The 25,369-nt window shown below is 32.3% G+C and overlaps 1 protein-coding gene across 1 annotated transcript in view; it reads right to left on the bottom strand.

Moving 5' to 3' along the window:
* Nucleotides 1–4,072: 4,072 nt before the first annotated feature.
* The window catches only part of MANEA (mannosidase, endo-alpha), a 23,621-nt gene continuing 2,324 nt past the window's right edge, over nt 4,073–25,369 (bottom strand). Inside the window, exons 2-4 of the mRNA XM_011987204.1 lie at nt 16,195–16,304; nt 8,727–8,803; nt 4,073–7,781 (exon numbers count right to left, since the gene is read on the bottom strand). Coding sequence (XP_011842594.1) covers nt 7,124–7,781; nt 8,727–8,803; nt 16,195–16,304 — 845 coding nt within the window. The 3' untranslated portion in view covers nt 4,073–7,123. The remainder of the gene's footprint in view (nt 7,782–8,726; nt 8,804–16,194; nt 16,305–25,369) is intronic.

The raw sequence follows: 25,369 nt of genomic DNA on the forward strand, positions 1-25,369 counted from the left end.
AACCAGCGAACATTTTAAAAATTTAAAAATATTTTATAATATTTGACCATATTATAATCAGAAAAATTAACAGACACACATAGCAAGATATACCTCCTCATTTTACGGACACATAACAACAAAGCGGCAATGTTGACAGGAGCTGTTGAGAACTCCTTCTTTTTTTTTTTGGAGACGGAGTCTCGCTCTGTAGAGGACGCTAGAGTGCAGTGGCACAATCTCGGCTCACTGCAACCTCCGCCTCCCAGGTCCCGGCTCAAGCAATTATCTTGCCACAGCCTCCCGAGTTGCTGGGTAACAGGCATGCGCCACCATGCTCAGCTAATTTTTGTATTTTTAGTAGGGATGGGGTTTCACCATCTTAACCAGGCTGGTCTTGATCCTCTGACCTCGTGATCCGCCCGCCCAGGCCCAAAATGCTGGGATTACAGGCGTGAGCCACCGCGCCCGGCCGAGCACTCCTTTTAGGTGAGAATTGTCCACAGTCCCTGGGACTCTCTAAGGTTTTAAACCTGACGAATTCACTTACATTCCCTGACAGGTTTCCGTAACCATTTGCATTTTTGACCCTAGGTGTAATTTCTACTTGAGAAATTTATGTTAAAATGTAATTGACAAGGTAAAGTTTGTCCCCAATGGGAAAGGAGGTGCTGCTTTTCTGACAGAAAGAGCCATATAGCCTCTTGGACTGACTATCAGGAAGCTCAATTACAAACGTGTACTCAACCACACATGCCACCAGCACTATATATAGATATTCTTTTAAACAATTCCATCCATCATTATTTATATATTAATTTTGTAAGATTTACCTTTTGTAGAAAAATACTTCAAATCCGTTTTGCAAAGACAGTACTTGTATTCTAATAACAGGAACCCTTATGTAAACGCTAATTAAGAATGAATCAAGGAAAAAAAATGAGAAAATAGTGTTGCATTACCAGAATAATTTCATCTGGGGATTAAGTCTGTAGCTACAAACACATAATACTAATAGGTGGAAAAATAGGAGAATTTGAGCTCAGTTACTGTTCATATAATGATTGCCACTAAATATTTTTAAGATATTTATAATATACCTAATAAGAGCAATTTTCAATAATGTGCTTTACCTAAATATTACAGCAAAGCAAATTTTCAAGTAAGAATTTAGCAAACAATCATAATTGCAGTTAATTTTTTACATAAAATCAGAGATTAGGCTGTTTCATTTTAATATTAATGACTGAATATTCTGCCATATGGCTAATATTTAAGACTGGGTAATTAAAAATGCTATATAGAAAAGCAGCATTCAATAAATATAAATTTAGTATATGCAAAAAAATAGCTTTGCTCTAAATTTCCTTTTGATTTTAAATTTCATAAGGGAACTTTGTGAGGTTTTATAACTGATTTTTCTATAGGACTGTACATAACACTTGCTAAATACTATAATTTATTTGTAGATTATTTCGAATTTTATATGTAAAAAGTACTTCATTCACTAAATCATTCCTACTTTACTGCAGTGGCTAGAATGTCCAATACAATGTTGGGTAGCATTCATGAAAATAGGCAGCCTTGCTTGGTTCCCTATCTCAAGGAGAAAAATAGCAAGTTTTACCACTAATTATGATACTTGCTGTAGGGTTTTTGGTAGATACCCTTTTTCAGATTAAAAATGTTCCTGTTTCTAATTTGCCAAGAGTAAACATGTACAAACACTGAATTGTATCAATTCTTCGCCACAACACTTTACCTTTAGTATGTTGTCAGTGTAATTCATTGCTTTTCTCTTGTTAAAACACTTCTTTCAATCTAGACTAACTTCAACATGATCATGGCAGCCTTTCTATACACTGTGGTATTTGATTTGCTCATATTAGAATTTCGCTATCTATGTGAATAAATGACATGGTCCTATGATTTTGGCTTTATGCTATACCAGCCTCATGAGGAATGTTCCCTTATACTTTTTGGTTATGGCAGATGCATTCTTAATATCAGAGTAACTACTTTTTAATGATGTATGTTATTTGTTTAGTTTCTATTTCAGCATTTAATGGTTCTTTTCTCTGGTTAATGAAATTTTTCTTATTTTCCGTATCTCTCAAGATAGAAATAACTGAAATAGCATTTGTTATCTTTTATAGTTTTCATGTATATAAAAATAAATGCACCATACTGCCACTTCTTGTTCCCATTTGGTTTCTGACCTCAAAAAACAATTAATTTTTCAAGAGAAAGAATATTTCAAGAGGTTTTTCTTTGAAAACACTTTTATGTAACCACAAACAATATTTAATGAAAGGATGTTTTTACTTGCCAAAGGTAGGCTTGAGCAGTTAACACAATTCTTTCTATCTATCTATCTATCTATCTATCTATCTATCTATCTATCTATCTATCTTCTATCTATCATCTATCTATAATTGGTATTTTCTTAATGTTTCAGTTTTACAAGATTAAGGGTTTCTATTAATTTGTTTTCTAACCCCAAAGAGATGCATAGTATTTTAACAGAGCGGAAAAACTAAATATCCTATGCAATATCTTCTTTAAAAAGTTGTGGCATGCTACTCGTTTAGGTGACTGTGTTCAAACATAAAAATTTCTAAAGTTTAATACATGCATTTCAGCTGAATTTCTTCCAAAGAGTTTTTTTTTTTTTTTCTTTGCATTTGATATTTTCAAGGCAATTTCAGGGCAAAATTTGTATCACATTAGACTCTATTATCAAATTAACACAACTAGAGTGTTTTGATAATGACTTTTGGTAAAATTCAAAAGCACTTTTATACAATAATTGTAATCATGCATTTTAAATATAATTGAGTAGCTCATAATTCTCATTGTGTTGCTTATAGTGATCTTTGCTCAGATTTTTAACCTATTCTTTTCAAAAATGAAAACACAAAAGCATAATACAATCATATACCATAATTGTAAGCAGTTTTATCTTACTACAGGGCATCACTCTTTTCTATCATAAAATATTTATATGGGGTTTAGCTTCCAAAGATTTTTTGACTTTATGGTAAAATTTATGGCTAATTTAATGTAATCTGAGAAACCTGAAATTCAGTATCTTCCAATATAGAATATCTAATATAGAAGTGCCATTATGTTTTGATTTCAATAAATTTTAGATGTATGACTATTTTTGTTCATTAGTCCTTTGTCTTTTGATGCCATAAGTAGTAATGATATAACAACTAAAAAAGCTAATCACTTTGAAAAACGTTCCTCCCTTCATTGGTAGTTGGAACATAATAGCCACTACTCAGTTCTTTGATTTGACTAAGGATGAATAAGTCTCTATAAAGTAATTAAGCCAAAATAGTACCTAAATTCTCAAGGATAATAATCTGGCAACAAGCCCACAGTAACATTTAGCCTTTATGTGGATATACTACAACATAGTATAAAACTTAATTTGGAGTACATTTTTTTAAAGACTAGAAATGTTAATATAATTTTTAAATTGTATTATTTTAATATTGAAAAAGTAATGCTTTGAGCCATAAAGCCTTTTTGCTTGTGGCTACATCGTTTTCATTTAGAAATTATAAATATTTGCAAAAATAACTAAAATTTTGCTGGTTGTAAATTATTGCTTTTCTTCACTACGTGATGTGAGTGTAATTCAAAATTTAAATACAGATTTTTAAAGACTGTTTCTGTAAGCACCGTAGAGTTTAGGAGCAGTCATGTTTAAACTGGCTAACTGTGGTCAGTTTGAAAACGTGCAGGAGCTTGGTAGGTTCTCTACTGGTTTGTTACTTTGCTGTTTTAGAAGATTAATTTCCTAACGGATGTCGGAGCTAATATATGATTATACTCAAAGAAGAAAAAAAAGAGAAACAGCTCCCAAATTAAAAAAAAACAATTATGTGTGCATGTATGTGTGTATATTTAACACAAGCTTATAGATTTAAAAAGTATATGCAGTTAAAGATATCCACTTTGTAAGTGCTGCATATCTCAAAAGAGAAAACATATAAAGAATGATGACTGGATACTCCTTTTCATTTGTTAATCGGAAATCAAATAAGACATTTCATAAAGAGAAATGATAGACTTTAATATCTAAAATACAATGTATTCATAATTTTATGAAGTAAAAATTAACCATTCCATATAACAAAATAGTAATTTTTAATTAGTCTTAAAACAGAAAAAAGTTAACTCAAGTAAACATTAATAACAGCAGTTGTTGACAATACTAGTTCTTAAAAGAAACAGTAAAATATTTGGTTTCTATACAGTCAAAACAATTAGACTGATTAAACCATAAAAATTAATAACTTATGAAAGAATCCATTATGATTCATGCATTGTATTATACCACTTTGTTTTAACAGTTATTATACTATATTGAATTCATAGTTTTTTTTTGAATCAAGAAATAAATTCTTTGCTCTTATTTACTTGTGATCATAACAATTGAAACTGTGTTACAAATAAAATGGTAAAGGCAGCTGTAATGAATACCTGAGGAAGATTTTGAAAGCTTTCCTAAGAATTAACAGAATTATTAGAGATATTTCCTAATGCAGTTGGCTCACCTTATTTGTGGGTTCTACATCCATGGCCAAGAAATTGCCGACTGAAAACTCTGAAGATGTACAGACTTTTTTTTTCCATGTCATTTTCATTATTCACTAACTGGTATAGTATAACAACTATTTACATAGCATTTACATTGTATTAAGTGTTATACGTAATCTAGAGATGATTTAATGTGTACAGGAGGATGTGCATAGGTTATATGCAACTAATATGCCAGTTTATATCAGGGACTTGAGCATTTGCAGATTTTGGTTTCCATAGGGGTAACTGGAACCAATCCCCCACAGACAGTGAGGGATGACTGTAATTATTTTATTAAAAAGGGAGAAAAAACATATTAATATAATTATAAACTAGTAATTATGAGATCAGATGCCATTCTTCCATTGAGAATAACTTTGTGCAATGAAGAGAGAATCTGCTTTATCCTACTCTGAAATCTGTTGCTGCTGGTTGGTTAGGGTAATGTGTTGAGGAATCACAACAAAGCTCAGAGGTGAAGTATGCTGTGTGGATTCGCCATGTCTATAATGGGAAAAAGATAGAAAGTGGTGGTATCTGTGTTGAGAATACGCTGACCTTGTTTTTATAGACTTTCCTTTAATCTCACAACTATTTCCTAAAACTTACTTTCTGTCATGGTGGGTTCAAATACACAACATACACAAAAAACTGCTCTGTGGTAGATACTTCTCTAACAAAACTTTAATGAAATATGGTGTATTATAAAAGAGTATTAGGTATGACATTTATAAATCATACCTAAAATAATATATTCAAGTTAAATGGATATAAGAAGAAAATCCACAGGTTGTATCTATACAGTATTACTACGTAAGTGCTTGGTTATATCAAAATATCAGCATAGTGATTTATTCTTTTATTTTCCCCTAGAAAATAATGATTACTACTACTGTATTAATTTCCTAAGGCCTGATCATTCTCTGAGAAATGACAAATTCCAAAACTATAAATAAATTAAACAGTAATGCCTCTTTTCAATAACATAATTTGTGTCAAAACCATTGTTTAAAAATAAAATAAATTTTGTCATCTGGTGAGCTATTTTATAAAAAATTTAGTGCTAATTTATGTTTCTGAATGGATGTCTTTATACTCTGAAGATTTATAGGCATTATTTTTTAGTATTATTCTATTGCTTTTCTTAATGGAACACCTAAGAAATAACATTTATGTAACAGGATATATATATTTCTTTACTATAGTTATAGTTATAAACATTAACTATAAGAATAGAGTGCATTTTATTTAGTTTTTAAGCAGATTTATTTTTAGTATACAAGTGATCAATTTGTCACAATACGACAAGTTATTGATGACAAGTATTTTAACCTATAGGTATGATAAAAGTCTAACATTTATAAAATGGGGATATTACTATATAAAAAATTGAAACTATTAGTTTTTAAGTAAAATATTAGTTTCTTCATTATTATACAGTGTTAAACTTAATGTAAAGCTAAACTTCTGGACTTACCCTAGACATAAAATAATTTTCATTTCCATGTCTCTCGAACCTAAAATGGTAAGTTAATTTTCTCTATTACTTTTGGTCAAAATAAATTAAAAGACAATCTAATGACAGTAATAACATTTTTCTTTCCTAAAAAAATATTTGGTCTCTGATTTAAAGATAAGAATAATAGTAACAACTTAAAAATTGACCAGATATACTAAAAATAATATTTGGGCATCATATCTACATAATAATTGTGAAATAACTGTTTTCCTAATAACTGAGAAGCAATCATTAACTTTTTCATAAAAGGACTTTCCATAGCTTCTAAAATACGGAATTCAGCACTGTAAAGCAGAAACACTAAACATGCCAAAACACCTAGCATGGTATAGGTAACCACAAATCTGCAAATGACGCACTGTGCCGTAGATAGCAGGCCTTCCTAACACAATTTGGTCATGGTAAGGTTTAATTTATGTAATTAAATTTTTAAAAAAAGACTATTAATTTAAAGTCATTTTGGGTTCACACTCACAGCAAAATTGAGAGGAAGGTACAGTGATTTTGTTAATCTTAAGAATTTCCTCATTATTGAAGAGTTATCCAGAGTCTAAATACTAAAACAATAAAGTTGATTAAATTATTTTTAAAGTGTGACATAAAACATGTACATTATCTTTCAGGGTTTTTTTTTCTTTGATAGATATCCCAAATATACACACAATCCTATTTCTTTGGGTCTAGGATGTCAGTATAATTTAACTGTGTGCTAAGTGCTTTAGGTAACACAAGCATTTATCTATTGTAAAATGAAAATTCAATTGCCATCAATCAGAATTTTGATTTCAGTCAGAAATGCAGTAAATTATGCCATAAGGAATATATTTGTATACATTTTGTCTGATATTTTCTCATGTGGTATTGTGAAGGGTAACAATTACAATATTATCTGTAAGAATTTTTTAAATGTATTTTTAAATATAACTACTAGTATATACTGGTTTTGATAGTTTTCTTTCCATAACGCAAAAAGAAAGCTATTTTTAAAAATTAGGTGATTTTTATAACTATTAAACTTTAATTAATGCATTAAGAAACAGGCAGCTGGTGATCTAATGTATAAGTTGTTCTTTCCTTACTGTATTTTTCAGACCACTTGCGAGTCAGTTCTAGGTAAAGACCTGGTTTATGAGGACGGTAATCTAGGTACACTGTATTACTGGTTCTTTTGGGAACAGCTTTTTCAATCTGAGTTCCTTCATGCCACTCATTAAAAGAGGTGATAGAAATTAAGCTGGGGTGTGTCTGAAGTGCGGCACTCAGAGCAATTTCATAATACTTCCCATTGATCCGGTTCCGAGTGTTTTGCGTGTTCCATGGACGGATGCTGGTATCTATGTATCCTGGGCCCACACTTGGGATAAATATTAAGTTGTATTTATCACAAAATAATTTTAGGCTAGCCCAATTCTGATGTGATGAGCCATAAGTAAAGCCATTTGTGGCAAAATATGTGTAAATTCCATCAAAACCACTTTGAAGAATATCATACTTATGTTTTTCTTCAACTAGAAGGGCAATAAACAATCCATCATAAGGAGAATTGCGAATACTCCGAGACCCTGAGGTGGTTAACAGATTGGCCCATTTTTCAGGTTTGGTAATATAGGAATCATAGACATAAAACATAGGAAGAGCATTGCCGGTCTTTGTCTTGTACCTGTAAAAGGCCGGATGATTTCCATATCTAGAAAATAAGCATATATAAAAGCGGAATGAATATTCACAACTAATTTGCTACAGATAAAAACTGTTTATGTACTGAAAATGAAGGAATCAGTGCAGTTTGAACACATTACTTTTGGTCAAAATAACTTAAAATATTAAAAGATAATCTAATGACAGTAATAACATTTTTCTTTCCTAAAAAATATTTGGTCTCTGATTTAAAGATAAGAATAATATAATTGTAACAACTTAAATTTCTTAGGGGAATCAGTTGTGTAAGTGTAGTAATTAAAAATGCATTTTTAATTTTACACATTAGAAAATGAGATACTGGATGCATTACCAAACAAGTGATTAACTATCTCATATTGAGGTTTACAAATGATGACTAATGCCATAAAAAGCCTATGGTTCGCTACATTAATACATAAACTGCTTTTTTATCTATCAGTAATAAATTTTCTACTGTTGCTGACAAGTTTCCTTGGAAGACTATGGCATCTGTCACAGACTGTTATCAGTAAAATTGTTTGAAAAAATGAAAACTGCATTAATAAATTCTTTTTGATCAGGCCAGATATAAATGACAATATCAGCTCTGGGTCTACTGCGTTAAAAGAAATACTTCACTTTTAATAATCTGAACCTTCTTTTTAAAAAGATAAAGCTATATTCCGAAGGTTTAGAAAACAATGTCAATTTAAAATATCAAAATTACAGAAATCATAAATAGTCTATAAACCTGTAACACAGTAAAAACAGCAATCTGCCAAAAAGAAAGTGAATTGTAAGGAACTTCAGCAATGTTCCTTTAATAAAATTAAATAACAATTTAATTTTATTTTATTAAAAATGGAATAATCATAAATCATTCAAATCTCAAATATAATTTAATGTACTATTCTTAAAACAATAATTATCACTGGATAATATAACAATATTTATAAATACTGAAGAAACTCACTTGTCTATAATATACTTGACATTTTGGTACATGTTTTGATCATCTCGATTGCTATATGGTTCTATGTGAAAAGTAACCTAAAACAAACAAAACAATCAGTTAGGGGATAAATTATCTATAATGTAAAACTGAAGTATATTTCATATATTTAATAAAGTAACTGATTAAATCACCTTAATTTAAGATTAATATTTATCGAACACAGAAACTACCAGAGAATTTTTACCAATAAAATTTACTGCTAAATAACATGCTAAACATTTTATACTTATTATCTTGGTTAATCTTCACAAATCCCTAAGGTATTTGTTTTCTTAGTAAGGTAATCAAAGATAGACAGAACCTTAAGAAATGTTCAGTAAGTTGTTCCAAGTCACCCAGTTTGTTGGAGGTAATACTGGGGATCTGAATTCCGAGTTCGAATGCTTAACCACTATGCAAGGCTCCTTTTTATGTTTACTCCTTATAAAAATACGTTTCTTACATATTTATATCCCATACAAGATATATAGGAAATACTCTATATTCAGATATATGTTTCTTTTAGGAAAATGACCAAAAAAATAGAAAAATCTGGATTCTTTACAGGCATGTGACCATTAAGCTTAAATTTAAATGGAAGTCATTAGCAAATTTATTTACATATAAATCCTTCCATACCATTAAAACAGCATTTTACAAAATAATATACATTTACTTCTATTAAAGAATTTATAATGAAATCGCTTAAAAATAATATCCACTAGTGTCATAAAGGACAATAATTTTCATAATGCCTAGGTATTTATGGTTTGGATATCCCATACACACACACACACACACACACAAACACACACACACACACATACACACACACACATTATAAATATGTAAACATATAGAGAGCAGTAATTACAATTTTTTTTTTTTTTTTTTTGAGATGGAGTCTCACTCTGTTGCCCAGGCTGGAGTGCAGGGGGGCGATCTCGGCTCACTGCAAGCTCCGCCTCCCGGGTTCATGCCATTCTCCTGCCTCTGCCTCAGTCTGGCCAGTAGCTGGGACTACAGGCGCCCGCCACCACGCCCAGCTAATTTTTTGTATTTTTAGTAGAGACGGGTTTCACCGTGTTAGCTAGGATGGTCTCGATCTCCTCACCTTGAGATCCGCCCGCCTCGGCCTCCCAAAGTGCTGGGAATACAGGCATGAGCCACTGCGCCCGGCCAAGTATTTTTAAAATACTGTGCACAGACTAAAATTTTTTAACTTAAGGTTGGCTATACATAAATCAAGACAGACAAATTATGGCTAGTAAAACCATTCTGTATGCCACTTCTAACTAGTAAAGTAAAAAATACAGAAGATACTTCTCTTAGACGACAATCTATTTCAGATTCATAAAACAAAGAATGAGGATTTTCACTTTTATTCCTAGTTTTACTGACTTACCAACATCAATTAAAAATCTTTATGGTAGTCTAATAAATTTACTGTTTTAATTTCAGGTTTCAGGCTCTATGAGGTATTTATGGAACTAGAGACTTCTATTGCAATATGAAACTCCTCTGTTTTCAATTACCCAATTAAAGCAAAATGTATTTTACATTAATCAATGCTACTTGTTTTCATATAATCAATTTTAAAGTTAAATAATATTTAATAAAAATATAATTTTCTACTTTAAATAAATTACAGTAATATTACAAAAATAAGTTTTTGTCGTAAAAAACTAAGTCAAATTCATTTTTGCACCTTATTGTTAGTATTGCCAGGGTAGTAACTGCTAGGGCAGTTAGATTTCTCAGTAACTTTGGTATTTGTTTTTAAATTCAGTTGAAAGCAAATTACCAAGTGTGTAGGTATTTTCATACTATTATATAATGTTTCCTTGGATAATTCTTCCTTCAGATACATCACTGTGTTTTCTAAATTTCCATGTTATACATAAAGGACACCATATTTAAGCAATATCTAACTTGAAATATCCTATATCAAAATGAATTTGCTTTTACAGTTGCAAACAACAAATAGCATGCTATTTTTGAAAAGCACAGATCAATATATTTGCAGTAAATACAAAAAGCTATTATTGGTAAATATAAAACATTTAAAATTTTCCCTCATGTATTTCTAATGTCTTAATTATAATAAAATTACTTTGCAATTTTAATTAATGATGTGATCTAGTCTCCATCTCTCGATTCCATTTGGAAAAATCGATTAGTTCAATTTTAAAATAATAGAATTCTATATATAAAATGAAATGTCTATCTTTAGAGAATAAGAACATAAACATTCCCTCATTTCATGTTTTTAATTTTGACCTTTCCTGTCTTTTTTTCCTGCATTTTAATAACTTTAATAAATTTTAATAAACAAAACGAACTTTCTTAAATGAAACTCTGGTATTTTTCCCCTTCTCCAACTCCATTCCCTACCTTCACCCCTGCACACTCCCCTATCCCCTGCCACAACAAAAATGAGGTAGGTCTTCCTACTCCTAGGTAGTGCCATAATACCTCATACTTTCCTCTCCCTGAAATTTACTTGTCTTTGTGTCTGACCTCCAGTAGATTACAAGGCATTTTAGGGACAGAGATAATACTTTATCCTTCTTCGTAATATTGTCAGCATCTGGGACTGCATCTGACACGTAGCAGGCGCTAAATGAATGAATGCATGCATAAATAAATGGACTAATGATTTGCATGCAAAAACAAACAACAGTTAAACTCTTAAATCTACCATTTATACTGAATTTAGGTAAGATTCCCAAAGTTTTTGCCACGAATTCACAATATTCATTTAACAAGGAAAATGAAAAAGGAGAGGCCATGACTAATATAACATGTTTCAAATGGAGGTGAAAATCATTTAAAAAAGAATCACACACATACTTATATGCATGTATCACATGGTGGAAATCGGCATAAGCCTGAAAAGCAGATAAAATGACTCTAGAGCCATACGCAAAGAAATAATGGATGTTGATAAACCTAGTATAAGAAATGTGATTTCTGCATAAAGTAGAAAGAAAATACGCTATTTTAAAATAACATACTAAATTTATTAAAATGCAAGAAGATCACCAGGGCTGAGTTGGTTTTTTCCCCTATAATCCTGAGCAAAAAAAAAAATCACTGAATCTGCCCAATTTTTCTTTACTTAGAGGAATGATTTAATTCAGTCAAGTTTTGATTAAATAATGCCATGTAACAACCCCACAATCTCAGTGGCTCTAACAGACAAACGTTTGCTTTTTGAACATAAAATCCATGAATTGGCTTATGATGGCTCTGCTCCAGGCTGGTTCAAATCAGCTCATGTGTCTGTCATTCTGAGCCCTAGACAGAAGGGGGCATGCTTTTCTCATAAAAGAGAATAGGAGTATAATCATGTAAGCGCATAGTATACATTATCTTTTCTCACATCTCATCAGCCAAAGCAAGCCATAAGGCCAGACCCAACAATAGGGCAGGAAGTATACTTACTCTGCATGGAGGGGAAGGAAAACCAGAATATTTGCTAAACAATGACAGTATCTACCAAACATCTCTATCATGTCTCACTCAAAAAACTGTTCCATTGTTCTTAATGGTGCAGGATAGAGAGCATATAGAGGAAGGAATCCAGCCCTGATTTTTATACTGTCTGCAAAACCAGCCTACCAATGACGGTTATAAGTGCAACAGCCTTTGCTCTAGCAAAACATGCAGACAAGTATACTTTAAAAGAACAGAAACTAAATCGCTTTGAAAAATCAAGATTTAAATTTTACTTTCACTTACTTACACTTTCAAAAAAAAAACCTAGTCACATTTGCTAAAGATAATGAAAACTAAAGCGCCAATCATGTCCTTTTCTTGCATGTTTGTTTATAATTTAAAAGGTGCTTACTTAAAATAACTCTTGGTTGAAGTTAACAAATCAAAATTACGATTACAAAATATTTAATGACTAATATTAGTAAAAACATTATATAATCAAAATGAATGAACTATAACAAAAGCTTAACTGTGAGATGAATTCATTCCCTAAAAATTCTCCATCCCTAAACAAAAAAGAATAAAAATAAAAATTATTTTTATCTCAAAAAGTAGAAAGAGTAAAAAAAAAAAAAAAAAACTAGAGAAAGACATCAATAAAAAAGGAGAATTAAAACATTAAAACCATTAGAATATTTTAAAAATAAAATTGATACATGGAAGGGTTTTTTGGGGGTGGGGGGTAAGCTAATTAATATTAATCAAAATGGTGAAAAAAGGGCACAGTATTTCCATGCTTTGAAGATTAGCAAAAAAAAAGAGATGTTACTAATGAATGCATTTTACACTTAAAAGTTTTAGACATGGTCAGTTATGTGCACTGGAGGCTACAATTTGTCAGCACGCAATCTACAACATCATTAATCTTTTCTATCGGATTGCCTTAGCACATTAAATAATTCTAGTAAGGTATTGTCATTCATTAAACATTAAAATTTCCTTATATTAGCAAGAAAAGGGAAAGTTTTCCATTCTTTAAAAAAACAGGGTTTACTGCATTTTATTGAATTGGGAAAAATGTCCGTTCCACAACAACAGAAATCATAAACAAATCTAATAAATAAAACCATCTTATGGTTTCATTGTCATTGCACAAATGAAGGGGATAAGCCAAGAAGATCAAGGAACTAATATAAGATTCCAGAGCTACTCAGTTGGAACAAGCTCCAGCCTCATGATTCCAGGTCTATTCTTTGTCTATACATAGTTCCTCACCAGACATGAGGCCAAGAAACTGTTCTGAAAATTCTGGAAAACATCAGTCTATTGCGTTCCAAGTTTTTCTGATCATTAGATATAAAATCTGTAGCACAGAGAGATCAAGTATGTTGGCAACATTAAATAGGCAATCAGTGGTCGAGCTCTTTGCCACACTCTCCTTCTCTACACAGATGCTTTAAACAGGAGAAAAAGCCGACCAATCTTCATATATCATAACAATTTCATTTTCTCTTTAAAAATTTCCTGAAAGTACTAAAATAGCCAGTTTCTTGAGCTCCCATCTTCCAGGATTTTGGCAGGGTCGGGCCAGAGGAGCAGCTCTTGGACTTGTTTTGTGGAAGATAAATCAATCACTTACCCAACTTCCGCCTGGGTGCCAGAACCTGGAGGCTTGCCTATTTGCAGATTTCAAATGTCAATAAGAACTCACTGAAAGGCACCAAGGGACACAGCAGATGACAGCTCTTGCTAGACAGCTAATTTGAGAGATGCTGTCTTAACAGTTTCAGGATAGTAAATTAGAAAGAAGAAGCAGCTTTATGGACAGGAATAAAAAAATGCTTGCCTATTTAGCTCTTTCTCACTCCCTAGAGTTCCACTTCTATTCTCCAATAACTACTCAATCTCTAGGCTGCAAAAGGAAAATTAAGACAAAATTAATGTTTCATAATTTTATTTGAAATGAAATATTTCCACAGTGGTCCATAACATATCTTACAGGGCCCAATTACCACTAATGGACAAACCAGATTGTCTTCCATTAGAATATAACTGCAAGAAGTTACAGAGCAAATAAAACTGTTCAGCAAATTTTAAGAGTGGTTGCAATCTGAGAACTCAGGATAATGGTAAGTGGTCTCTAGTTAAAAGACCCTAAATCCTTTTTTTGAGATAGACTCTCACTCTGTCGTGCAGGCTGGAGTGCAGTGGCACCAATCTCAGCTCACTGTAATCTCTGCCTCCCAAGTTCAAGCAATTCTCGTGCCTCAGCCTCCTGAGTAGTAGCTGGGACTACAGGTGTGCACCACCATGCCCAGCTACTTTTTGTATTTTAGTAGAGATGGGGTTTCAACATGTTGGCCAGGCTGGTCTTGAACTCCTGGCATCAAGAGATCCGCCTACCTTGGCATCCCAAAGTGCTGTGATTACAGGTGTGAGCCACTGTGCTCAACCTGACATTTTCATTAAGATTTTCAAACACAATACATTGAACAAGAAGGAAAAACTCTAAGAAACATGAGCAAGCAGAGAATAAGAGTTACCTGATATGAAACAAAAATGTCCAAGGACACAGAACAGAGAAGATAATACCAAAAATAAAAAAATAAAATAAAATAAAATAAAATAAAATAAAATAAAGCAGTTTCCTGAGGGCAAGATCATGAATATTGTTTTTATAACTGATTTTTAAAGATTTTTTGAATTACATAATAGATTTCCATATTAAGTGTCAAGATTCTGTATCCATCTCTTTCTCCAAACTGAGGCTAATGTTATATTCTTTAATTTCTATCAATTTATAGTATATATTATCTGAGAAGACAAATTTTTCCCCTCATTAAAAACTTTAAGTCTTACTTGATTCAACATATTTATAAACTTTGAAATTAGTTTGTTAAATTCTGTGTTTAAAATCTCATCAGAATTTCTAATTGGGATTGCATTAAGTTTACAAAAGTTATTAAAAGAAAGAAAAATGTGAGAATGGCTATTTCTGCAATTTGAATCTTCTCATCAAAGTCATGGGAAGTCATTTATGCAGGTCTTCCATATCTTTTGATAAAATGTTAAAAGATTTCTTTGCATATACATTTGATGTTATTTTCAATGCACACTTTCCCATTTTGTTCTGTAATAGAGGAATCTTACTGAAATGTATATGTTTTCATTCCAGGCACCTTACTGAATTCATTATTTTTCATAGTTTTTTGGCAGTTTTCAGGGGTTTTGTAAGTATTTGTCATTTGCAAAGAAAAAAACCATATTTTATTTAGAACTATTTCTTCTTTTTGCATTTTTTAGTCGAACTGCTTGTTTAGAGTCTCCATAACAGCACTAAATAATATTGTAATCTTGTATTGATCTTGGTTGAGCATGACACTACTTTTTCTCCATCAGATACAGTGTTTAAAATACGCTACTAAGAGACACCCGTTATCAAGCTAAAGAACTTTGGTTACTAAGGACTTTATTAACATGAATTTTTCTTTCCTAAAATTTTCAGTATCTGTTAAGATAATCATATTTTACCTTCTTTAAACAATTTAAATAAACACTAAGTTTTTTTACTTAATGCTTACTCTGTGCCAGACAGGAATCTATGTTTTACATGAATTATCTCATATAATCTTTATAACCACTCTGTGTGTAAGGAAGGTTTTGTTGCTATTTCCATTTTAGAGATGAAGAAACTGAGACAAAAGTCATATTATAAAGCTACAAAGTGGCTGAGCCAGGATTGAATGTAGGCCTATTATAAATATATAAATATAAATATATATATATAATATAAATAAATATAAAACATGATTAGAAACATAGTAATCTCTAAAATATAATTTAGATAAGATTGAAATTCCTATTATATAAATTTTCTTTATGAAATAGAGTATTTAAGAGATTCTAAGTCATTATCATTTTTAATTAAAATGACTATTTCAAAAATTGTTATTACTATCCTCTTGTCCAAAAGAATTAACTTATGTATAGCTTGAAAATAAAATACCTTCAGGTTATATTTATGAGCTTTATCCAAAATAGTGGGTACCAAGTTATCAGTAGGTTCTCCATTTTCATCATTTACATCAGGTGGGTACCAAGAGAGGGCTAGTACACCTAATAGAAAAGACCGAAAAGAAAGGGAAAAGACAAGAACATGAGTGCAGATATTCTTAAAAAGGCATAGTAAGTACCAAATAGTTGGCGATAAAAGAACATATTCCCACGAGGTGGTTTTGTTAAGTTCCTTCAGAATACATATGGTTATTTGATCACTTTGTCAATATTTATGACCTCTTTATCAGGCATTAATATGCTTTTGTAAAAGTGAACAGACTTTACATTTTAGAGTTTTAGGTTTACATAAAAATAGCAAAGAAAGTATGGAGTTCTCATATACTCTTCCTCCTACCTGCCCCTACCCTCCACACGGTTTTTCCTATTATTAACATCTTTCATTGGTGTGGTACATTTGCTACAACTGATGACCCAATATTGAAAGATTTTCATTAACTGAAGTCCATAGTTTACATCAGTGTTCACATTTTGTGTTGTACAGTTCAACAGGTTTTGCAAATCTATTATACCATATGTCCTCCATTACAGTAGCTGACAAACTAGTTTTACCAGCTCCATAAACCTCCTGCGCTATACTGATTCATCCCTGTTCCCTCTCCCCCTCACCCCTGGCAATAAGTAAGCTTTTTGCTGCCTATAATTTTGCCTTTTCCAGAAGGTCATATAGTTGGAATCATAAAGTATGTAGCTTTTTAGAATTGGCTTCATTCATTTAGCAACTTGAATTTTTAGGTTCCTTCATATCTTTTCATAACTTGATAGCTCATTTCTTTTTACTGCTGCATAATAAGTCATTGTATGTATGTTTATACATTCACCTAATGAAGGACATCTTGGTTGTTTCCAATTTTTGGCAATTATGAATAAAACTGCCATGAACATATATATGCTGTTTTTGTGTAGATCAATACCTTTTAACAGAAGATTTTAACATAGTAAAATAATTACTCTTCCTCTCTGTAGTGCCTGCCTACTTATTTTTGAACTTATAAATTATGTGTTAGAAGCATAGATTACATGGAACTCACTAACCGGAGACAGAATATTTAAGATCAATTAATTCAAAGCCTCATTATATATACAAAGAAATGGACAGTCATCAGAAAGATGGCACAAATTTCTAGATAAATCAACAGACTCTTTAAGGCAGGGAAGTAAATAACAATAGTACCAAAAGAGAAGCATGAGGAAATTAAGAAATTGAAGGTAAGAAACTGCCAGAGAAATAAATTTTAAGACCTAAGTTTTGTGCTAGCCATGCCATGTACAAATAAGTAAGTCCCATTAGGACAACAAAATCAAAGTTAATGGAAAAATAATCCTTATGTCCCCTATCCACTCTGAAAATAAGAATGGCAACTAGAATAAAAGATAGAAAAAATAACCTGTAACATATGAGGCTTGAGGGAAACTGGCTAGCCAGAGGAAGGCATATCCTAGAGAGGAATGCTGGTGAGAAAAGTGTCTGGAGACAATTAATACAACATTTTATAAGCAATCACTTATAATCTTGTAAGATTACTAGCCCAGCTTGTAAGAAGAGTATCACCAATGAAAATAAGAATGACAACAAAAGTTTTCTAAACATGGGACCTACCAAAAAATTATTTTATGCAAAAAATAAAAGAGAAAAAATAAACATTAAACAACAGAAAGATTATGCCATGAATCTGAAAATTATAAGCAAAGCATTCTTCCATAAAAGTAAAAACAAAACAAGATTCCTGAGTGGACTAGTTTAAAATAACAGTTGGTCTAATAGTAGACCGAGCACTCTCCATGAAAATAACCATTATTATTATATAAACCATGGGGAGAAAATGTCTTAGAGTCAAAGAGCTGAAGAGAGTAAGAAATTTCCTGGCCAAATTGAAGGGAAAATGTGAAACCAGAAAGATAAGTGAGCAACGAGGTCTGTTTGCCCCAAGCAAAATTGGTAGAAGTAAACCAACTCTCAAAAACAGTGAATTAAACTGCAGGTTCACAGTGCTTGTACAGTCCTCTAGCTTTAGACCTAATTTAAGGTAACCCAGAAATGGTATTCTAAACAGTCACCAGGCAGAAGCAAAAGAAAATCCTTTCTGGAGGAAGGCATCTTCTTCCTGGGCCTCAAATTACTTACAAAAAGTTTTTTTTAAAGAACAATAAATAGTATACGATCAAAGATAATTAAGAACACAAAGAATAAAACACCATGCACAAGAATCAGCAGAAACAAGACAATAGCAACAACATGCAACAACTTCAGATATTGCCATTACACACACTTCTAAAAATTACCTTCATAGTTTAAAAGAGAAAAGACAAAAAGCACTTACCTTGAAAAACTGTGACTTTTGTCCTTTTCCTAATTCATCTACTACTCTGATTTCTTTCTGTGAGAGGCAGGGCAGTTTAGCAGAATATGCATGGGCTTTGAACATGTATTCAAGTATCTCACCACTTATCAGCTACATGAACTATGGGCAAGTTAACTTCTTGCTTCTGTGGCCTCACCATCAAAACACAGATAATTCCTACCTTTCAGGATATATTTTAAGTACACACATAGAATTCCATTAACTAGACTACAGTATTCGATAAATATTGGTTCCTTAAACTACAATGTTCTCTGTTTTTTTCCTCACATTTTTCCCTCCCTCTTCAACTATACCCCTCTCCTAGCACACACATACACATGTACACACACATGAGCTTTAGCATCTTTTTTTTTTTTTTTTTTTTTTTTTGAGACGGAATCTTGCTCTGTTGCCAGGCTGGAGTGCAGTGGCGCAATCTCAGCTCACTGCAACCCCCGCCTCCCAGGTTCAAGTGATTCTCCTGCCTCATTCTATCGATCACAGATAGAATCCCTCCTCTGGGATTACAGGCGCCCACTGTCACACAAGGCTAATTTTTGTATTTTTAGTAGAGATGGGGTTTTACCATGTTGGCTAGGATGGTCTCGATCTCCTGATCTCGTGATCCTCCCGCCTCGGCCTCCCAAAGTGTTGGGATTACAGCCGTGAGCCACTGCGCCCAGCCAATCTTACCCGTTTTAAGACTATTATCTCCATTCCACCACTTCTTTACTCTCTTCCTCAAGCTTGATTACATTCTAGTCCTATGCTGTCCAAAATAATACCCATATCTACCATATACATTAAAATTTAAAAGAATTAAGTTTTCTTGCACACTCAACTAGCTACATTTCAAGTGTTCAATAGCCACATATGAGTTTATATCTACTGTTTTAGGCAGCACAGATAGAGAACATTTTCATCATCACAGAAAATTCTACTGGATAGCACTGCCATATTATTCTGATTCTCCTAATTAACCACCCCATTCTTGGTCTAGTAATTTCTCTTCCTCTTTTATCCTCTTTGTAAGTATTCTCTATGGCTTTGGAGGAATGTTCTTTCTTCTCTCTTATAATGTTGTTATGTTTCAGCTTCTTTATTCCATCAATTATGACTTCCAGATATCTAACTCTATCCCTATACTGTGATCCACAGTTCAATTAATCATTATACAGTGTCTTTTGGACTGTGACACTGAATAAATACTAGCCTGGGAACCACGCCAGTGATTGTCTTACTTCTGAGGAGTGTTGGGAATTTACAATGGCAGTGAATCCTTGATAGTAACCAGAAAAGTGTCTATAAAATAAGCCAACTGAATATCACTTATAAGTAAAATCTACTACTCGGTATTTCTGTCATCCTAATTGCTTAGCAAACTCTAGGATGCTCTTTGAAGTCCATTCTTGAAATACGAGCAAACTAAATGCAAAAACTCATGTCATGTTGCTTATGTCACCCTTCCATGTCACTTATTACAGGACCTTCAATATAATTGATAGTTAATTTTTTTGTTGTTAGTAAAGTGATGCATTCAAATCGGATAACAGTTAAGAATATACGGTATAAAAATCAGATAGGCCTAGAGAATCGAGTCCTTATTCTGGTATTTGATAGATGTGTATCTTTAGGTAAGTTATTTTACTTAAGTTTCCACATCTGTAAAACGGAGGATAAGGTCTGTTTTAAAAAGCACAAATGAGAGAATGCATCATGCACAGTAAAACACCTAAAAAGTGATTATAAATAACATTTAATAACAAGAAGACAGTATAATGATAGATAAATTTGGATACCTTGAGCCCCAGAAAACTTGTTATGTGTTCATAGGACACTTAGAGCCTCTTTTGAACATCTCAAACATTCTTTCAAACTAAAGCTTTAAGAGAAAAAAAGGCAAGCTCATTTCTAGACATAACACAATTTTCACTATCTTACTCAGGGTGACACCTTTTAACAAAATATTACAAGGTACAGAAAAAAAGCAAGAAAAACAATTCACTGCCAACAGACAAAGCAATCAATAGAACCAGTCTCACATATGAGACAGATATTGGAATCATCAGAGAGAGAATTTAAAATTACTGTAATGACTATCTTAAAAGATCTAATGGGAAAAGTAGCTAACACACAAGATCTGGCAAGAAATTTCAGCAGAGACATGGGAACTATAAGAACAAATAAAACAGAAATGCCAGGAATGAAAAACTATTTAAAAGATGATTTAATGCTTTTAATAGGCTCATTAACAGACGTGAGAAGACAATCAGGAAACTTCAAGGCAAGTCAAAAGAAATTACCTTATCCAAATTACCATAATGAGAAAAAAGACTGGGGAAAAGACTAGAACAAGGCATTTTACAGTTGTGAGATACATATCAAAGTTCTAGTATACATGTAATTGGAAACCCAGAAGTAGAAAGTTTACTTGAAAAAATAACCAGGCTGGACATGGTGGCTCACGCCTATAATTCCAGCACTTTGGGAGGCCGAGGCATGTGGATCACGAGGTCAGGAGATCGACACCATCCTGGCCAACATGGTGAAACCTTGTCTCTACGAAAAGTACAAAAATTGGCTACACGTGGTGAAGCGTGTCTGTACCCCCAGCTTCCTGGGAGGGTGAGGCAAAAGAATGGCTTGAACTCAGGAGGCGGAGGTTGCAGTGACAGTGAGCTAAGCGCCACTGCACTCCAGCCTGGGTGACAGGGTGGGACTGCGTCTCAAAAAATAATAAGAATAATCACCAAGAATTTACCAAAATTAATAAAAGACACAAAGCAACAGATTAAAAAATTCAGAGAACACCAAGAAGGATAAATACCAAAAAACAACAGGAGTAACAACTAACCATATCATGTTTAGACTGCTAAAAACCAAAATATAAAAAGGAAAAAAAGGAAAAAAATTAAATGCAGCCAGAAAACAACAACAGCAACAAAACATATTCATCCAAGAAAATGAGGACATAAAAAGATTTTTTTAAATTACGGCAGGCTACCCATCAGAAACCATTAAAGACAGAAGAAAAAGAAGAAAAAAAAACGGAGTAAATTTTCAAAATTCCAAAAGAAAACAATCCTCAAAAACCTGCCCATTGAGAATTGCACAGCTGATGAAACATCTTTCAAAATAAAGGCTACAAACAAAATTTGAAAGTATTCATTGCAAGGAGACCAGTAAAACAAGATACAAGAAATTTTTAAGAGAGAAACAATATGATACTAGACATACACTTGGACCTACATTAAAATATGGATGGGGAACACTGGAAATGGAATAAATGTAAAAAACATTCTTACTTTTAATAACTATGAAAAACAACTGATTATTGAAAAGAGTGATCAGCAAACTATGACCCATGAGCCAGATCTTGCCTTTGACAAGCCAATTCATCTATGTATTTGTCTATCTATTGCTTATAACCATTTTCACACTATAAGGATAGAGCTGAGTGGCTGCAAAGACAGAGAGTGAGGGACTCACAAAATCAAAAAAATATATTAGGTAGTCCTTTACAGAAAATGCTTGCCAACTTCTGGTCTACAGCAACGATAGTAAAATATCATTTCTTATGTGATCGAATTGTGACAATAGTAAAGTATGGGAGGGAAACATAGGGAATGTCAGTGGTGAAGATCTTACATTACACTTGAAGTATATATCATTTGCAAGTAGACTGTGATTATACAAAGATATATTTGGAAAATTCTGAGTTAATGACAAAAAAGAAAAAAGTTATACATAATAAGTAAATACTATAGACTAAATATAATCATAAAAATTGTTCAATTAATGGAAAAGAAAATGAAAAAGAAAAAAAGGAAACAGAATGAAACATGAAGCTGTCAACAAGATGGTAGATTTAATCAATCCAATCATATTAATAATCATATTAAGTACAAATAGTCTAATGACACCCATTTAAAAATATAATTTTCATATTGTATCAAAAAATGAGGACCCAACCATATGCGATGTACAAGAAAACCACTTTAAGTATAAAGACATAGATAAGTTAAAATAAAAGAATGGAAAAGATATACCCAGAAAATACTGATCAAGGAAAACTAAACAGTTATATTAATGTCAAAGTAGCCTTCAGAACAAATAATATTACCAGAAATAAATGGGAATATTACATAGTAAGAAAGTACTCAATTATCCAAAAATCATAACAATCCTAAATGTTTAATGCATCTAACAAAAGATCTTCACAACATATGAAGAAAAAACTGACAGATCTGAAGACAGAAATAGATATATTCACAAATTTGCTTGGACTCTTCAATATTCATTTACCAGTAATTAATAGAACAAGTAGAAAGAAAATCTGCAAGGACAGAGAAGACCTGAGTAATACTAGGAACAACTTGAACCAACTCACACTTATAACATACTTCATTCAACAACAGCAGAATACACATGCTTTTCCAGAGAAAATCAATGAAACCAAAGGTTGGGCATTTATAGCAATATGAAAGCTTTATGGAATATCACCACTCTACAGTCATAAATATAAATTTTAAACTTAATGCAAATAGTTATTTATGACATATTAGACATTATTATGTACGTTTAAACTTTATGCATCTAATTCATCTCATTGTGACTTCTACTTTTACGTACAAAATTTTTAAGGCAGGAGATGCAGAAACAAGAATTGTAACTTTACTAAAACAAGTATGTCATACTTTCAGGAAATATTCTAATGTTGAAATCCATCTACCGTTTTTAAAGCAACAATGATGAAAACAAAGTAACACCTGGGGAATGTGACTTGCTCATCTTTACGTCCCTAGAATCTAGCACAAGCTTGGAACATCATGGAAAGTCAATAAATATTTAGTGCTAAACTGAAACAAGGGGAAGATAATTTTAAAGTCATAGAGTATATTATGTTTTGCTAATGTAGTAGTTCTCTATTTTGCCATAACACATTCTCACAAATTTAGTTGCTTAAAACAATGTAAATTTATTATCTTACAGCTCTGCATGTCAGGAGTGTTGACATGGGTCTTAATATGCCAAGATAAGGCCAGGTATTGGACTGGATGACGTTCCTTTCTGGAGGCTCCAGGAAAGAATCCCTTTCCTTGCCATTCAAGCTTGTAGAGGCTACCACATTCCTTGGCTCATGAACTTCTTGTTCCATCTTCAAAGATAGCAACAGGGGATCAAGTCTTTCAGTGCATCCCTCTGACTCTCTTTTCCCTCTTCTTCTTTTATTTATAAGGACTTATGTGACTAGATTAGCTGTACCCAAATAATGAAGGATAATGCCATCTCAAGTTCAGATGATTAGCAACCTTTTGCATCTGCAACCCTAATTCCCTTTTGCCACATAAAATAATACATTCACAGATTGTGGGAATTAGGATGTGGACATCTTGGGGGCCATTTTCTGACTCATCTACTAAGGTTTTAGTAAGCTGTATAAAAATAAGAAGGCATTCATCTGGTACTTTTAGAGTTGTAATATAGCAATACAAGATGATAGTATCCATGATACGTAATATTTTACTTAAAAGACTTGAAAAGGATACAAATCTATCATAGGCTATTGTAATATATCTAAAACATTATATAGAATAATTGGATTTTAAACATAACATTAATAGTTCATTTTAATTTTATCATTCTTTTCAATGAAGGGTTGAGCCATTAGGATTTATGCACACCACACTTCTAATTGTAAAAGCGGAAAATGAACCAACTTGTACTCTGTGATATAACAGTATAATTACTTCACACATCAATTCAATTTAAGATAAAAAGAAGGCCATTATATCAAAGGAAAAATATGAATGTTAAATATGTAGTCAAAGCACAGTCAATCATACAACAATTTAAATCGCCTTCATTTACTATCTTATTCAATTCCAAGAATGCCAGAGTCAGCATGCCAGCTCCATGGATTAAAGTAGGGTTTTGAGTCAGTATTCCAACAGTCAAATTTTTCTGCCTGGTAACAATGAGTATAATTCAATATTTAACTCATTAAGAAATTATTTATTTATTTATTTACGAATTGATTATGTCACTTTTATTATCAAGGTTTTTTTTATTTTCTCTAGGGGAAAATCCATCAAAAAGTAAAATATTTACATCAGTAGTGAAGCTGTCAACATTTCAAATCGAAATGACTGTATGACTGTCAATGTTTAGAAATAATTAATGTTCATATACATGATACAATAGTAAAATACTATACAGGGAAAATGGTCTTTATAAATATGAGATAGGCACAAAAATGTTAATTGAAACTTTTCTTACTGATCACAAACTATACCAAACATAGTGTAACACATATATTATTTACATCTAAAATTTATATTTACTATAAATATTATTTATATATGTTTATGTATTATAAATATGTATTAACATAATAGTTGTATTTATAATGGAGGGGAAAAAACCCTCATTGTACACTATTCAAATTGCAAAGGAAAATTAAAACTTTAAAGAACAACCATTGTCTCTGTCAATCTAGCATAGTTTTTAGCCATATCAAGACAGTCTTGAAATAATAACTGACCAGGCGCGGTTGCTCAAGCCTGTAATCCCAGCACTTTGGGAGGCCGAGATGGGCAGATCACGGGGTCAGGAGATCGAGACTATCCTGGCTAACACGGTGAAACCCCGTCTCTACTAAAAAATACGAAAAACTAGCCAGGCGAGGTGGCGGGCGCCTGTAGTCCCAGCTACTCAGGAGGCTGAGGCAGGAGAATGGCGTAAACCCGGGAGGCGGAGCTTGCA

This window comes from Mandrillus leucophaeus, unplaced genomic scaffold, assembly GCF_000951045.1.
Source record: "Mandrillus leucophaeus isolate KB7577 unplaced genomic scaffold, Mleu.le_1.0 Scaffold303, whole genome shotgun sequence".
Taxonomy (NCBI): Eukaryota; Metazoa; Chordata; class Mammalia; order Primates; family Cercopithecidae; genus Mandrillus; species Mandrillus leucophaeus.